General features: G+C 43.0%; 1 protein-coding gene across 1 annotated transcript; it reads left to right on the top strand.

The window, feature by feature from the left end:
* Positions 1-970: 970 nt before the first annotated feature.
* On the top strand, positions 971-2,034 carry LOC124877574. Its single transcript, XM_047380871.1, has one exon. It carries the CDS (start codon positions 1,048-1,050, stop codon positions 2,032-2,034), a length of 987 nt encoding a protein of 328 aa, XP_047236827.1. The 5' UTR covers positions 971-1,047.
* The last annotated feature ends 16,794 nt before the right edge of the window (positions 2,035-18,828 follow it).

Here is an 18,828-nt window from a genome sequence, read left to right as displayed (position 1 = left end):
TCCTGTTTGATACAGAAACAGTCTTTGTACATGGAGCGGCGGCTTGGATGGGATTTATCATCTCTCATCATTGGAGGTAAACAAGAATCCTTTAAAGAGATAAGGTTATGGTAAACCTAAGGCTCAGACTTCTTCAGAGTTTCTCCACAAACATAATCTCCTCCACTGCACAGCGTACAGTGATAAGGCACTGCAAATGGGAGCCTCCCTAATGCAATTTTGTGGTGATTCGCTTTCATTATCAGGTGAACAGGTGTGCAGCTGGTCCGGTGTTTGTAAATGTGCGGCGCATCAACAGGAACAACCATTTGCATGCGGTCTGTGGTAGATTGTGGTCTGTGGGCTGACTGAGATGTCACGCAGCGCTGGCAGACTTACAGTAAAGTAGTCGGATACCCACTACAAGCAAATATCCTGCCCAGCCAGTGTCAATGCAAATTCTGCCTCACCACTACCTGTGGTCAGATGGGATGCAAATCTAATGCTTACATATAAATCCCTATGAGGGAGCTCTTGAATCAAAGGGCTTTAAATTGGACAGGTGGTGATTAATAGGAATACATCCTTCACTTGCAGCCAAAACTACTGAAAAAGGGGTTTAAAAGTGGGAACTTTTTGTAGTTGGAAACATCTAATCTGACCTCATCTGGAACTTTATTTCAGGTAAATATAGAAAATGTTTATTGCCTTAATGACTCCAACCCTTATATTTAAACTCAATTTGCATGTGACCAAATCAAACTGTAATGGAAGACTTTAACTAAGCCTATTTGGGTCTTTTTTCTGTATTTCAAACGCCAAATGGGGGAATCCTTTCCTCAGGCCCCCTCTGACAGTGACTGTGGCCAATTTTATTCTGTCACACCAGTGATGAATTGTCTGGTTTGAAGTGTGTGAACCTGATTTTTTGCCTCCTTGTCATCTGTTTAAACACAGCTAAATCAAGCCGCTGCAGAGCCCCACAAAGACGGCAGAGCTAGACACAGCGTTATTGAATTATTCTCAGGAGTTTACAGCACAGATGTGTTTGGGGAGAAGGTTACTGATATGTTCGGAGTGAGTAAATTGTCCCTTTGGGTCTTGACGGGCCTGGCAGCTGTCACCACTGTTTTCTTTAACGTCTACATCTTTTTGATGACTCTATGGAACAAGACAGGGAAGAAGAAGAGGAGCCCCAGTGAAACCCTCATCATGGCTCTGGCGGTGGCCGACGTGACTCACCAGTTGATGTGCTACGTCTGGATGACCATGGATGAAGTGGACAGCAGCTGTGAAATTGCGGAGATGTTCTACACTGTCCTGCTGGTGCTCATGTCCAGCTTCAAGTTCACCATCATTTGGGACTCTAGCTTTCTCACCTTTTACTACAGCACCAAGCTGGTCAGTACGCCCAACCACTGCTATACCCAGATCCAAGCTGCCATCCTTAAGCATGTGAGCCTCGCGGTTTTCCTCATCCCCCTGTTTGGCCTGGCCACATGCATGCCGATTCTTATGGCGTTTCAAATAGGCAACTACACTGAAGGGGTAGAACAGCAGATTGACTGTGGGGTTTTGCTGCCCGAGTCCAACGCTGGCATGGTCTACGATGTAATTTACCTGCTCCTCTCTGATGTGCTGCCTGGGATGGTCATGTTGAAGTGCTGCATCTCTATCTCCATTCACCTGGCCATCCACCTGCGCCACATGAAAGCTAGCACCAACGGCGCCCACCCCCCAAAGCTCGGCTCCCAGATAAGGGTGGTCCAGATGTCTTTGTCTCTGGCGGCGAACTTCCTGATCTTCCTCATGGTCGACCTTTACATCAACTACGAGGTTGTGGTGAAACACGAGAATTCTATGGGGGTCACGTTCTTCATCACATCCTTCTATTCGACTGTCACAGCCATGGTCCTCATCTATGGCAAAAAGACTCTTTGGAAAACCATGATACATGACATTAACACCTGTCTGGATGCATATCCATGTTTGCGCTGCCTGAAAATGCCTAAGCAAAACTCACCACCCAGTGAACCTCCAGAGGTTAAGACATGAAAATACATATTTTATACTTTCTCAATTCTTTTCTATTTTTTTGTTACATTACAAAGTAATGAATATCTGTGAAGTAGAAGGAAAATAATGAATGGTTTTCAAGATCATGAAAGTGTGTTATGCATTTGTGTTCTTACCCCTAAATATAATCTAGTTTAACCAACTGTGGACATTAATTGTAAATAGAACCCACCTCCACAACTGTTCAATTCAATTCAATTCAAAAATACTTAATCCCAAAGGGAAATTAAATGTTGTAGCTCATTATGAAGGTTTCTACAATGAGCCGTTGTAGATGCTGATGGCTGTGGGCAGGAAGGATCTCCTGTAGGTCCGTTTAACAGCACATCTGAAGAAGCCTCTGACTGTTGTACAATATTCTTATGACGAGGATGCTCAGGGTTCTCCATAATGTTCTTCATTTTATGAAGAATCCTTTGCACAATGATCTCCAGAGGAGTCCCCAGAACAGAGCCAGCCTTCTTTATCAGCTTGTTGAGCTTTTTTAAGTCCCTGGCTCTGATGCTGCTACCCCAGCAGATGATGGCAGAAGAGATCACACTCTTCACAATAGATTTATAGAAGATATGCATCTTGCTGCAAACACCAAAGGACCTAAGCTTCCTCAAGAAGAACAGTCTGCTCTGTCCCTTCTTATAGATGGTTTCACAGTTGCATCTCCACTCTAGTCTGTTGTCCAGGTGAACACCGAGGTATTTATACTCCTCCACCACCTCCACTTCTTCTCCCATGATGGAAATAGTTTTCGACTTATTCCTGTTTCTCTTAAAATCTACAATCATCTCCTTTGTTTTAGTCACGTTCAAGAAAAGATGATTGTTTCCAAACCATGCCACAAAGTGGTCCACCACCTTCCTGTACTCAGCTTCTTGTCCATATCTGATCCACCCCACGACTGCAGAATCATCTGAGTATTTCTGCAGATGACTGGAGTCTGTCTTGTTCTGGAAGTCTGAGGTGTACACAGTGAAAAGGAATGTTGAGAGTACAGTCCCCTGTGGTGCTCCTGTGCTGCTGACTACCTGGTTAGACTCATAACCCTTCAGTCTCACAAACTGTGGTCTGTTTGTCAGGTAGTCTTTGATCCAGGAGATCGTTGAGGCCTCCACCTGAGTCTTCTGGAGTTTCTGACAAAGCAAATCAGGTTGGATTGTGTTAAATGCACATGAGAAATCAGAAAACATGATCCTCACAGTGCTGCTGGCTTTGTCCAGATGACAGTGGGTTTGTTGAAGCAGGTGTATGATGGCATCTTCAACTCCATCTCCACAGCGATAAGCAAACTGAAGGGGATCCTGATAGTTTATTGTTTGTTTACTCAGGTGGGCCGACAGGAGTCTTTCAAGGACCTTCATGATGTGGGATGTCAGGGCAACAGGTCTATAGTCATTGAGGACTGATGGGTGAGTTTTCTTTGGTACCGGAACAAGACAGGAGGTCTTCCACAACACCGGAACCTTCTTCTGGGCCAGGCTAAGGTTGAAGAGGTGCTGCAGAATCCCACAAAGCTGCTCTGCACAGGCCTTCAGGACTCTAGGGCTGACACGATCTGGACCTGCAGCCTTATTCCGATTCAGTCTCTCCAGTTGCATCTTCGCCTAACTTCTTGAGACACACAGGTGGAAGGGGGAAGCAAAGGAAGCATCAGCATCTTCTGATATGGTTGAAGGCAAACATGTAGAAGCTGAAGGGTCTAGGGCTGAGGTGGAAGATAAAACATTTGAGGTCTTACTGGACAGCTGTGGGTCTTGTGGGTCAAAGGAAGGTGGAATGTTTGTTTGGCTGTGAGCAGGAGAGGAGGATGCAAAGCTTGTTTCTGAACTGAATCTCTTGAATAATGTGTTCAGTTCATTGGCTCTGTCCAGATATCCATCTGCCTGATCATCCTTCTGCTTGAAGCCTGTGATCTTCTTCATCCCTGTCCACACATCTCTGATATTGTTTTGCCGGAGCTTGCTCTCCAGCTTCTTCTTGTACACCTCCTTGCTGTCTCTTATCTTGACTTTAAGTTGCTTCTGTATACTCCTCAATAATTCTCTGTCTCCCTCTCTGAAGGCTCTCTTTTTCTTGTTAAGCAGGTGCTTCAGGTCACTGGTGATCCAAGGTTTGTTATTGGGGAAGCATCTCACAGTTCTGGTGGGGATGATGTTATCCACACAGAAGTTTATATAGTCGGTTACACACTCAGTCATGACATTGATGTCCTCTCCATGTGGCTGGCACAGTGCGTCCCAGTCTGTAGCCTCAAAGCAACCTTGCAGAGCTTCTTCAGCTTCCTGTGACCATTTTCTCACAGTCCTCTTTATAACAGGTTGCCTCTGAACAAGGGGCTTATATTTTGAGCAGAGAAAAACAAGATTGTGATCTGATTTGCCTAGAGGAGGTCTTACTGTAGAGATGTATGAGTCCTTGACATTTGCATAAAACAAATCCAATGTTTTGTTTTCTCTGGTAAAGCAGCCGACAAACTGTTGAAACGTTGGAAGTGTAGCAGAGAGTGAAGCATGGTTAAAATCACCAGAAATTGCCACAAAAGCATTGGGGTTTTGTGTCTGTAGCTTAGCAACAACTGAGCTGATGGCATCACATGCAGTGTCGGCAACAGCGGAAGGTGGAACGTAAAGTGTTGCCAAAATAACACTGGTTAACTCTGGGTAAATAATATGGACAAAAACCTACTGCCAACAGTTCAATATCTGGACTGCAGAGACGACACTTCATAGTAACATGTCCTGGATTACACCATCTGTTGTTCACAAGTACAGCCAGTCCACCTCCTTTACATTTGCCGCTCCTCTCTGTCTGCTCGTATAGTTAAAAAGACCGGGAGAGAGATGCTGGAGTCGGGGATATAATCCTGCAGCCATGTCTCAGTAAAACACATAATACTGCATGCCCGGTATTCTGGCTGGGTCCTTTGTAGGGCTTGGAGTTCATCCAACTTGTTTCCCAACGATCTCACATTGCCCATCATAATCGACGGAAGAGATAGCTTGAACTTCCTCTTTCTTTCTCTTCTCTTTGCTCCTGCTCTGCATCCACGGCGTCTCCTTTTCAACTCATTAGGGATTTGGGGTTGTAGTTGAAGTATTATTTGAGCTTTTGAGATATTAATCAGCTGCTCCCAGTTGGAAGAAACAACCCCGTTGCCATGGCAATGCATCATAACAAATGTGCAAAAGTAGAAAAGTATTAGGAAAAATCCTCCAAGCTGCACAGCATCTGACACCGGAGAGGACAGTTGTCAAAAAAAAAATCAACTGTATCCACCACAAGAGGAAGACTTCCCAAAAAAGAATAAATCAGAATCAAAAGTAACAGAGCTACTCCAACCTGTGGCCACCTTGAGCGGCACAATTCTGTGAAGGCTTAGGAAGTTAGAAGTTTGTTAGTGAACAAACAGCATCATGAAGATCAAGGACTATAGTAGACAGGTCAGGAATGAGAAAAATGTAGAGTTTGAAGCAGGATTAGGTTGTAAGACAGTATGCCAAGCCTCACACATCTCGCACAGCACTGTTCAGTCCATCATCTAAAAATGTAAAGTATGCTGCAAACCTACCAAGCTATGGCTGTCCACCAAAACCTTCTGAGCATTAATCAGAGAAGCAGCCAAAATACCAGTAGGAGCTACAGAGGTCCACAGCTCAGGGGGAAGAACCTTTCAACAAGACAAGAATTAATCTTGCAATCCACAGATATGGCCTTGTTGACAGAAAGCCATAAGAACTTCTGTTTGTATTCTATCACAGGCCAGGTAGGAGACACTGCAACCATGTGGAAAAAGTTGCTCTGGTCAGGATCAGACCGAATGTTTCTGTGTTGGCCTACATGCAAAACACTACATGTGGCAGAAAACCATCACCCTGAACGCACCAAAACCATAGTGAAACATGGCGCTGGCACCCTGATGCTGTGGGATACTGGGATGGTCAGAGTTAATGAAAATATGAATGGACTTAAATACAGAGTAACACTGGAAGAAAACCTGTTAGAAGCTGCAAAAGACTTGACACTGGAATGACGGTCCACCTTTCAGCAGCACAACAACTCTAAACATCCAGCCAGAGCTACAGTTAAATGGTTTAAATAAAGACATATTCACTAGCTACAATGGTTCACTCAAAGTCTGCAGAATAAATAATCTTTGGAAAAACAAAATCCAGTATGACTGAGCTTGAGCTATTTAGATTCTAGATGTACAAAGCTGGCAGGGACATACACCTAAGGGCTGTAAGATTACAGTGAAAGGTTATTCTTTGGAGGGGTGAATGACCTTTTTTACATATTTATTTGTAAAAAATGTTGACAACCAGGCATCATTTTAATTCCACATCACAAAGATGCACTACTCTGTGTTGATCACATGAAATCCCAATAAAATACATAAAAGTTTGAAGTTGTAATGTGACACAATGTGAAAAATGTCAAGCTGTATAAAAGGCAGCTGCTGAAGGTCTTTCTTTTAACAGCTTCAGTAATGACTGATGTCCTGCTGTGTTACAGGTTCCTGTGTCAGTGAGAGATCATTTTAGTTTGTTTGCTTGTTAGGGAAGAAAACGTAGAGCTGTTTGAATGATGCACACCGCAAGAAGGTAACCACCACAACATGCAAATCACAACCTTATCGGGCACCATGATCAATATTAATATTTCAGTGGGACAAATAATAGACAGGCCTGGGAAGTATATCTGCAAGCATGGTTGGATAGACATGATGTAAGTCTGTGCCCATCTAAAATGTTGAAAAATAAATGCGACTGCGGTGAGAGCACAGAGCATATTAATAAAACAAGATCATACACACAACCTGATTTTTTTCTTTTTCCAGGACAGAGTGTTTTCCTCAGCCAGGTCCTTCCACCTGAGTGGTACCTCAGTGCCCCGCTTGTAGCTGGAAACATTCCAGGCTGAACACCCTCTAAGCGAGAAAACATAAACTTGATGAGGAAAAGCAGCTTCCTCCTCCCTCTGTTTACTGGCCCTCCTTAAGACTGCGTGTGGCTGCACTTGACAGCTTAAAGGTGTGACTGTATGTAGGTTTAACCATGTGTGTGTGTGTGTGTGTGTGTGTGTGTGTGTGTGTGGTGAGGAAGCTGAGCACTCATGCCCAAAACAACTTACTTGAGCAAACAGAAGTTTCTTAAAAAAAGAAAGACATTTGGCAGACTTGGTTGCGATGCTACATTAGTTTACAGCCTCTGGCACCACCTAGTGAGGTTCAAAGCCTGGAGACAATAATGCAGTTAATCGTATTACACACAGAGGGCTGGGGTGCCTCCAGCAGTCAAGTGGACAGTAAGAAAGGGCATGTTTTCCTTTGATGCAGAGGGATTAAGTTGTGCTAAGGCCTCTGCTTCCATAACTACTGGCTTTGTAGATATGCAGGAAGGAGTTGGGTTCAACATGACACAAGCAAGAGTGTCAAAGGGAATTAAATACTGATCAATATGACGGCAGCGCACGCAAGTAATGTTTAGCAAACAAACGTTAGCAGAACAAATCCAATCTTCGAAACCAAGTGAAAACATTTATTTATGAAACTTCCACTACTAAAGATTTTCATTGGATCAATTTGGAAAGTCTGTACCAAATTAATTTTAGTTATTTACATCTGTATAGTAGAAACATCCAAAATATTAGAGCTATTTAGAAATTATTCATGGATGAATAATTCAGCCCCATCTATTTTGCGGAGGGCATGACAGATTGATAATTTTAGCATAAATTATTTAGCTATTCTAGGTTTTCCAAAGAGGACTCTTCTAAATGTTGAATGTGTAAAATTTTCTAACAGGGTCAGAAATGTACTTAGTCGTCGCCCTCTGATCAGCTTAAGCTTAGCATAGTTCACACGAAACCATGTCCAACAAGTAACTCAGCAAGGAAGCGAAAAAAATAAACATGAGCTTTTAATTCTGAGGACCTGAAAAGTACTAATTGATAAAAAGCATAGATATTTTAAAATATCTCACCAGTTAATGTCCCACTTTTCTTTAAAAAAATCTTTTGTGAATTTGGGTGAAGTCATAATAAAAAAGAGGAAACTGTCCTTTAAAAATAAATAATATTTGAATTAAATAAGGCAACTGTGGCTCAGTAGGTATGGAAGCAAATCATTACCATATTTCAAATGAAAAAGCATTTTCAGACATGCTTTTTCATTTTAAGAATGTGGCTGCATTATTTGACCCATAAATAAAATTAGTTATCAATAATCCTATTTGCATTTTAATTTTCTTCTTCAAGACTGCTCATTCTTTCACTTAATTAAAATGAAAAAGACATTTGAGATTTATTTTTCAAAATGCACCCCAGCAAATAGATACCAAAATTCAATTTGAAATGTAAAATTTGAAAATGAAAAAGCATTTCCAGAAATGCTTTTTCATTTTAAGAATGTGGCTGCATTATTTGACCCATAAATAAAATTAGTAATCAATCATCCTATTTGCATTTTAATTTTCTTCTTCACGACTGCACATTTTATGCCATAATCAAAAAGAAAACAAAGCAGACATTGCTTTTTCGTTTTCGTGGTCTGCCCGCAAAGTACTGCCCAGAACTCAAAAACGAAAAAGCATTCCGAGCGGCGGGCACAGCAGAGTGACGTCAGCAGCCGCTCTTCCTCAACTCCCTGCTGACCGAGCTACCCATTTTGTTCGGTAGGAGGCGCTGTGCACGTCTGCATTGCATTACATTGCAAACGTGCCGAGAAATTGATTGAATTGCAGCAGGGCCGAGCTCAATTTGTGGCAGTGGCAGGCAGAACTGTTAGTTCCAGTGGCAGGCTGTGGCACCGTCGTGGCAGCCTTATGGCCTGGGACATCCAGCGTGTTTTTAAGCATTTATTTATAATTTTCTGTGAGTGACAATTCAGAATAGCCGCTCGTGCTCTATAATAAACCGGCTGTTTGTGCAATAAATCTTCGTCTTCCTTTCAACACGTCACACATAGTGCTATTTATTTTCCATGTCAAGTAAATACAACCACCTTATGTTATGGGTCTAAAGCTGTTTATTAAATAATAATCAATAATGAAATCATTATGTAAAGGCAACAGGCTATAACAATAATGACAACCCATTTGCCGATAATCAGCATCAGCTTCCACAAAAACAGCGGCAACCGCTTTGGCAAGCTTTTACGGCCGGTCTGGCACCTTCTGGCATCCTCGCGGAATCCTCTGCCACCCTGCGGCAGGCTGTGGCAGTTCCGGTGGCAGCTTCGGTGGCATAAAATGTGCAGGCGTGAAGAAGAAAATGCAAATGCAAATAGGATTATTGATTACTAATTTCATTTATGAGTCAAACAATGCAGCCACATTCTTAAAATGAAAAAGCATTTCTGGAAATGCTTTTTCATTTTCAAATTTTACATTTCAAATTTAATTTTGATATCTATTTGCTGGGGTACATTTTGAAAAATAAATCTCACATGTCTTTTTCTTTTTCATTTTAATTAAGTGAATGAATGAGCAGTCTTGAAGAAGAAAATTAAAATGCAAATAGGATTATTGATAACTAATTTCATTTATGAGTCAAACAATGCAGCCACATTCTTAAAATGAAAAAGCATTTCTGAAAATACTTTTTCATTTGAAATATGGTAACGATTTGCTTCAATAAGTAGGAAGAGTAGTCTGTGTATGAAAGTGTGAGTGCAATTGGGTGAAAGTGGCTCTAGTGTAAAGTGCTTTGAGTGGTCTGTATGACTGGAAAGGCGCTATATAAGTTCAGTCCATTTAAAATGACTAGATGAAAAAAAATCTCACAGTTGATAGCAAAAAGTACAAAAAAAAAGACAATAATTATGGAATAATTGAGAAGCACTACTCCTACTATTATTATTATTAATTTCATAATTAGAATATTAACACTTCAATTGAAATTTAATTATATTGGAACTAATCACTAACAGAACGAGGCATTAGCTTATCAGTGATTACACTAATATAGCCGGGGCCTTTCTGCATGGACTTTGCATGCAGTTTCCTTTGAACGGCTACCTTAACGTGGTGGAGGGGTTTGAGTGCTCGAATGATTCTAAAGGCTATGTTGTCTGGGGCTTAAATGACCCTGGTAGGGTCTCCCATTGCAAACAGGCACTAGGTGACGGGTCAGACAAAGAACGGTTCAAGAACCCCTCATGACGACTAGTAAATCGAGCCACGTGACGTTGTCCGGTACGGCGGAGCCGGGGTCCCACCCTGGATCCAGGCCTGGGGTCGGGACTCGTCGGAGAGCGCCTGGTGGGTGGTTTGCTCCTCGCGGGACCCGCCCGGGCCAAGCCCAAACGAGAGACACGCGTTCCTCCCCCTCGCTGGGGGGGAAGGAGCCTGAGCTTGTGCGGGAGGTCGAGAGATATTGAGGAGAAATAGTCGGGCTCGCCTCCACGTTCTGAATCCGAGTGGTGTTTTGTTATTGAACTTTTGTGCTAGTCACGGATTGTCCATAATGAAAACTATGTTCAAACATAAAGGTGTCCATCAGTGCACTTGGCACCAGGACACCATAGGCAGGAGGTCAATGATCGACTTTGTTGTAGTATCATCAGACCTTCGGCCGCATGTTTTGGACACTCAGGTGAAGAGAAGGGCTGAGCTGTCCACTGATCACCACCTGGTGGTGAGTTGGATCCGATGGAGGAGGAGAAAGCCAGACAGACTTGGCAGGCCCAAGCACATAGTGAGGGTCTGCTGGGAACGTCTGGCGGAGCCCTTGGCCAGGGATGTATTCAACTCTCACCTCCGGGAGAGCTTTGACCAGAGTGGACCATGTTATCCGCATCTATTGTCGATGCTGCGGCCGTAAGGTCTGCAGTGCCTGTTGCGGCAGCAATCCCCGAACCTGGTGGTGGACGCCGGCAGTAAGGGACGTCGTCAAGCTGAAGAAGGAGTCCTATTGGCTGTGGTTGGCTTGTGGGACTCCTGAGGCGGCTGACGGGTACCGTGAGGCCAAGTGTGCCGCGGTCCGGGCAGTGGCAAAAACTTGGGCCTGGGAGGAATTCAGGGAGGCCATGGAGAAGGACTACCAGTTGGACTCAAAGTGATTCTGGCAAACCGTCCGGCACCTCAGGAGTGGGAAGCAGTGCTTCGTCAACACTGTGGGGAGCTGCTGACCTCGACTGGGGACATTATCGGGCGGTGGAAGGAGTACTTTGAGGATCTCCTCGATCCTGCCATCACGCATTCCCTGGTGGAAACAGAGGCTGGGGACTTGGGGTTGGACTCTTTCATCACCCAGGCTGAAGTCACCGAGGTGGATAAAAAGCTCGGCGGTGGCAGGGCTTCGGGGGTGGATGAGATCCGCCCTGAGTACCTCAAGTCTCTGGATGTTGTTGGGCTGTCATGGTTGACACGCCTCTTCAACATTGCATGGCGGTCGGGGACAGTGCCTCTGGGCTGGCAGACTGGGGTGGTGGTCCCACTTCATAAGAACAGTGACAGTATGTTCCAACTACAGGGGGATCACACTCTTCAGCCTCCCTGGTAAGGCGTACGCCAGGGTATGGGAGAGGAGAGTCCAGCTGATAGTCGAACCTCGGCTTCAAGAGGAGCAGTGTGGATTTTGTCCCAGCCGTGGAACACTGGAGCAGCTCTATACCCTATACAGGATATTCGAGGGTTCATGGGAGTTTGCCCAAACAGTCTACATGTGTTTTGTGGACCTGGAGAAAGCATTTGACTGTGTCCCTCGTGATGCCCTGTGGGGGTGCTCCAAGAGTATGGAATAGGGGGCACTTTACTAGGTGCCATCCGGTCTATGTACAAGCGGAGCAGTAGTGTTGGTTCGCATTGCCGGCACTAGGTCGGACCTGTTCCCAGTGCATGTTGGACTCCGGCAGGGCTGCCCTTTGTCACAGGTCCTGTTCATAACTTTTATGGACAGGATTTCTAGGTGCAGCCAAGGGCCGGCAGGGGTCTGGTTTGGGGACCAGATTTAGTATCTTCTTGTGCGTGTGGGATCATCGTTATCTATTTGTATACACACACACTAGGCTGAATCGCATCCCGTGGGAACCAGCCTCTTTTCAGCCTCACACACACACACCCTGTCTGAACTGTCTGTTGAACTGTGCATATAAATAAAGAGATAGGGTGTCAAAACTTTGTAGTCTGCACTGCAAAGTGAGCTACCCTTGCTGCAAGTAAAACTGACTGTATCGTTCTTGCCTCTGAGTTGACTTAATAATACCTAACAATTAACTTGGTCCTTCGTAGCCGGATTAATTCAATAACCTTATTTCTCTTTGCTTTAACAGTGACTCTGGGATCCGTGGGGGAAGCCTGACGTCGAGTGAAGCACTGCTGCACAGCCTCCATTAGCCGGAGTGGTTGAAAGCCCAGGCGTGTGAATTCACGTTTGGCCAGTGAGTTATCGACTTGCTCGGCGCCGGGTGACTCTCACAGGATCCAGAGAGTCACCAAGAAGTCAACTCCGAGGTGAGACAGTTTTAAAATACAGTGCGTAAGATAAGAAAAAGTTGTTGGTAGTGTGTCACCGTTAAGGACACTGCATTGGGAAGGTTTTATTCCGCCGTGAAGAGAATAGTGATAAATTAGGTAGGGCCCTGCCGGGAAGGGGGCCAACTAAAACGACTAAGGGTTATTCCCCTGCGAGGGAATAGAATAAGCGCTATAAAAGTAAAAAGAATGGAATAAGTCAAGTTCATAAAATACACCAAGTTAACTTAGAAAAAATTACAAAGTACTTAAAATACTAACTCTATGACTGTGTTGTGTGTGTATGGAGGACTAAGCATTTTAAGAGAATCATAGCAGGATTCTGCTAGTCCTGTGTTTTCTTTTGCCTGAATAAAATTACGTACTGACGATCACTTTGAGATATTTAAAAATGTGAAAATTAACACCGCTGCGGGATAGCCGCAGTAGAAGAGCATGTTAATGTCCTCTCTGTGATCTCATGTCAGTGACCTTCTGTTCGGGACATTCATAGTTTGCAGAAAAATAACAAAGAACAATGGGGAAGAGACAGAGCAAAAGTTCTGGTTTAAAAGGAGATGTAAAGTTTATGGAAAATTATGTGAAGGGGGCCGAAGGAATATGTGCACGAGGGCATAAAAAATACGGATTTTCAGGTAACTTAATTATCACTGAAATCCTAAAACTATACAGGGATCTTAAACTGGAGATTATGCATTCAAAAGATTCAAGAGACAATAAAAAACCTTGCCAGATTATAATTTCAAAGGGGAACTTTCAGTCCCTGAGTGCACACAGTTGATAAACAGATTAAAACAAAAAGATGAATTAAAAAAACAACAAGAGCAGCCTTTAACTGACATAGCCATAATACTGAGGCCTTAAGAAAAGCACAGGGAAAAAACTTTCAGCTTAACTGAAAACAAATAAGGGGGGTGGACCGCCACCCACCCCAGTTTAGAATACCAAGGTAGCCCCACATTATAATGGTGTTATACTACCAACGACACCATGATAAAATGCAAAAGATTCATTTTACAGGAAAATAATTCCATATTTGGCTCAGATTGTGTGCATTCTTGATTCTCTCCTCTTTGAGAGAAGTTAAATTTCAGCTCTGTGAAACGACCTTGACAAAGAGATGCAGCTGCCTGAAAACAAAGATAAAACGTTTGCAAATAGCAGAAGCCTGTCTCCGCTGAGAGCTCTGATGAAGATTGTAACTCTATCTTGCATGTGTCAAACTCAAGGTCCGCGGGCCAAAACCAGCCCCCAGACTTTTATGTGATTCTCTAGAAGTAGAGCCTTTGACATGGTGATTGTGTGCTTGAATGTTATTTTGTCAACTTTCATGTGGCCAAATGTCTGTGTTTGACTTTCTGTTTTTGTGAAATAAATGTCTGTTTCATGTTATGTAAAAATTAGAGTCCTCAACATACCATAATAATATTAGGTCAGTTCTCTATGGTAAAACAAAAAGATTTTAACAGACATTTAGACTTTTTCCAGTCAGGTTCAAAATGATCGAATTAGACTCAAACTTAACACAAGATGAAATGAACCTTAACAGAATTACTGGACTGGACTGAAATAGAGAAAACTTGATTTAATTGAAACAAACTTTAGTTACTTGAACTAAATACAAAGCTGACTGAAACTGTACGGTGTATCTATAAAACTGGGTAAGACAAACTAAGATTATAAGATATAATATGCCCTTCATTTTTTTGTGTTCATCAGTGTGTGAGTTTTTATTTTTTATTTTTATTAAGAACTAAACCAAGCATTATTTAAAATAATAGCACCTACCAAAAATATTGATCTCATTTTTAAATGTAATAAGGACTTACTTTATTAAAAAAAAGATACAATAAAGTCCCCAATAAAATAAAATATGATAAAAAAGAATAACAAGAATTTGGAAAAACAGAGGCTTTAAACCTCTGCAGGAACAGCACTGACACTGTCGAAAGTAGATCCTCATACAGAAATCTGGAAGCTCACTCTAGGATGGACAGTCAAAGTCCATCCAAGGACACATTTGGATGAGGCAGAGGGACAAATGCAAAGAGAGCAACATGCACCCTGCCCTAGCTGCTGTCCCATCTGAACTGTGGTCACAATCATCAACTGATGAAGGGCTAATAAAGGGGTTCCCACCATACAAGGTTAAACTAATATCTGAAAAAAGGCCATTAGTCCGCCAATACCCCTTAAGGCCAGAAGCTGAAGAAGGTATTAAGCCAGTAATACAGGACATGCTAAAATCAGGAATATTAAGAGAAGCCCCTGAAGCTACGTGTAGAGCATGCAGCTCCTTATGTTTCAAATCCACACACATTGCTGCATTCACTGACCCCAGATAAAAAGTATTTCTCAGTAGTAGATCTTAGCAATGCTTTCTTCACAGTACCCCTGCATGAAGAGTCACAGCATTTGTTTGGTTTTCAGTTTAAAGGGAAAAATACACCTATACTAGGCTTCCACAAGGTTTTAGTGAAAGCCCACATGTATATACACAAGCATTAAGGTACTCAATGAGCACCTGCATAATACCAGAACACAGTCAAGTTCTGCTATATGTGGATGACATTTTAGTAGCATCAGACACAGAAAAACACTGTGAAGAGGCCACAATAACCGTGTTGAAACATCTACAGCCCACAAGGCCTCAAAAAAAAAATAAACTACAGTTTTGTCAGACAGAAGTGGTTTATCTGGGGCACACCTTATCACAAAATGGCCGCTCCCTGCTGAATAGCAGAAAAATAGCCATACAGGAAGCCCCGAAACCAAAAACAAAGCAACAAATGATGTCCTTTTTAGGACTTTGTCATTTCTGTAGAGAGTGGCTGCCCGACTATGCAGTCATAGTGCAACCATTACAATCTATGATTTATGGGACAAACATGACATTAAGGGACAAAATTATTTGGACAGAAGAGGGGGAAAAAGCATTTATTAACTTAAAGAACTTACTGCAAACCACAGTTACATTAGCCTTACCAGACTGTCTGTCTCTGGTCAAACTATGGATGAGAATAACTCCAAATCAAACTGGCCTCACTCCATTTGAAATAGTACATGGCAGACCGTTTCCTCTGCCTTCTGACATGAATGAAATAGAGAAAGCACAACAGGAAACTTCATTAGCTGAGTGGATGACTAAAATGTTGCAGACAAAAGAAGCACAAATGTCCAGTGGTCTGCCAATAACCTCTGCTCCTATCCCACAGAACGACCTGAGGCCTTGAGACCTGGTCTTGATTAAAACACTCCACAGGAAAGATTGGAGCACTCCTCGGTGGGAAGGGCCGTTTCAAGTACTCCTGACAACGCCCACAGCTCTGAAAATAGCAGAGAGGCCTTCCTGGATCCATAAAAGCCACTGTAAGCCAGTTTTGCCGTTACAGGAGCCAAACTAACCAACGGGGTAGCAGAGGAAGCCCAGCTACAAAGGGGCTGGAGGACCCATAGGGCCCAGTGTCTCAAACCAGTGAAGAAAACAGCTGATCTGTGCCCAACTTATAAAATGGCTCTCTGTAACATGTGGACAGGACTGATAAGCCTGAGCTTTATACTGGAAGCAGTACTTATTCTTCTATCACTACAGGACCCAGGAGAGAGGACACCGCAAAAAAGGTGGACAACAGATGGGACGCATCTCAGACCACTGACGGAAGGACATGACGCACATCCATTTCTGCAGAATTACTGGTATCGTTATGTGTATGACACAGCTAAAACTCAAAATATAACTGATTGTTATGTTTGTTCCATAATGCCCATGCACTCCCAAGGCCCCACCATATATGTCAAAGCTATGAATGATTCACAGGCAAATTGCACCTCCCCCTTTGGAGCACTAGGATATGCACGTCGCAATCAATTTATCTTACCAGGTCAGTTTCCAGCAGCAAACCAGAGTTTAAATTATACGTGCAACCCTCATAATTGTACCTGTCCCGATTTCTGGAGAGCTTTCAATATTACAGAAGGAGAAAAAGTCTCCCCTTTCAATGCACATTTAAAGGACATAAAGCAGCATGCCCAGTGTTACAACAAAAACAAAGGGAACAACTCTACTTACTTGGGTACAAGTACAAATTGTAAAACAACATTTCAGATTACAACCTTCATGCAAAATGGCACATATTGGATAGAAGGAGTGGCATGGCTGTGTGGTAATAACGCTTATTATGTACTTCCACCCAGCTGGTATGGTATATGTGTCCCAGTTTTTAGATCAGATCACACTGTGGTACTTAGTAAGCAGACTATAGTTATAACACATAGGAGGTCAAAAAGAGAGATATATATTAAACCGCATGATCCGATCTGGGGAACAAATGTCCCAGATGAATTTAAACTTTGGCCTAAAGATGATAGAACATTATTATCTCTCCTACCCTGGTTGGGTGTGGGCAAATTAATGCTGCGTGTGGAAACTTTAAGTTATCGATTTGGACTGTTTCTAAATAACTCCATAATAGTAGAAGAGGGTGAAAACACAGAAATATTTTTTCTTATTTGTTTTTATATTAAATGTTTTTACTCGTGATAAAAAGGAGGGACTGTTAGAGGGGTGTGAAAACTTGTTATCACTCATGTAAAAACTTTGTGCTGTAGTGCAGCTGCACTCCACTTTGTATCATGCTTTAGTATGCAGCCCTCCCTGTGCGTGTGGGATCATCGTTATCTCTTTGTATACATATACACACACACACACTAGGCTGAATCGCATCCTGTGGGAACCAGCCTCTTTTCAGCCTCACACACACACACACACCCTGTCTGAACGGTCTGTTGAACTGTGCATATAAATAAAGAGATAGGGTGTCAAAACTTTGTAGTCTGCACTGCAAAGTGAGCTACCCTTGCTGCAAGTAAAACTGACTGTATCATTCTTGCCTCTGAGTTGACTTAATAATACCTAACACCTACCCTCACCTATGGCCATGAACTTTGGGTCATGACTGAAAGAACGAGATCCCGGATACAAGCGGCTGAAATGAGCTTCCTCCGTAGGGTGGCCGGGCACTCCCTTAGAGATAGGGTGAGGAGCTTGGCCATCCGGGAGTAGAGCCACTGCTCCTCCACATCGAGAGGAGCCAGTTGAGGTGGCTCGGGCATCTATACCGGATGCCTCCTCGACGCCTTCCTCGGAGGTGTTCCAGGCACGTCCCACCGGGAGGAGGCCCAGGGGACGGCCCAGGATACGCTGGAGGGACTATGTCTCTCGGCTGGCCTGGGAACGCCTTGGGCTCCCCCTAGAGGAGCTGGAGGAGGTGTCTGGGGAGAGGGATATCTGGGCGTCTCTGCTGAGTCTGCTGCCCCCGCGACCCGGTCCCGGATAAAGCGGAAGACGACAAACAAGTTTCCTTTGGCTACTCTGGCTCCTCCCACAGTATATGCTCATTGATCACAACATACCACTTGTTGGTGTGTGCATGTGTGTGTGTCTCCGTGTTACCCTGTTATAGACTGGCATCTTGTCCAGGATGTACCCTTCCTCCTGCCCATTGACTGATGGGGGTTTGGCACATATTAGCAGGTATAGAAAAGAATAGATGGCTTTACACAGAAAAACAAACAAATATAGAATTAAAACTACTTAAAGGAAAAATTCCAAAGGGATCTGAGAATAAACATCTGCTTCTGTATCTGCTTAATTAAAGGTCTAACTTTAGCAAGAGTTCAGTCAATGCGTCTCACACTCTGAAACTTAAAGGAGCAAGGTTTTGTATATTTCTTAGTCTGGACAGAATCCTCTCTGAGGCGTTAGGTGCAACTTCTAACATCATCAGGCACTGATCGCCATATCAGAATAGGCATTATGGATCACATTGTCAATTCACAATAGACAATAGCCGTGAAAAAAACAAATAAACGTTTACATTTTGTTTCAACCATTTTGTTAAAGTGTTCAGCGAGAGAAGGTTCTAAAACATCACTAGATAAAGTATCTTTCTGGCTGAAACCTGTTCATGCCCAAGGTTACCAATATGTATTATTCTACAGAGAAAAAACAAGCATATAGAATCCGTATAAAAACGGAACAACCACTCATAAATGAGTTATGAGTCATTTCAAAAACTTACTGTGATCTAAACTAGCAGAATAAAATCATTCACTTCAAGAAAACCCCTCAGCTGTATTGACATGAATCTAAATGAACAGTTTGTCCAAAGCTTCATAGTCATAAACATTGCATGGTTTTGCATGGTCTTCTGCAGGATAAAAATAGATTATTTTAGCTCAGTGTAATGCCATGATGAAGGGCTTCTGCTAAAGTCCTATCTGAGAGTGAAAAAGTGTGCAAGAAAAG

Source organism: Girardinichthys multiradiatus, chromosome 12 (assembly GCF_021462225.1).
Source record: "Girardinichthys multiradiatus isolate DD_20200921_A chromosome 12, DD_fGirMul_XY1, whole genome shotgun sequence".
Lineage (NCBI taxonomy): Eukaryota > Metazoa > Chordata > Actinopteri > Cyprinodontiformes > Goodeidae > Girardinichthys > Girardinichthys multiradiatus.
This window is presented reverse-complemented; position numbering and strand designations above follow the sequence as displayed.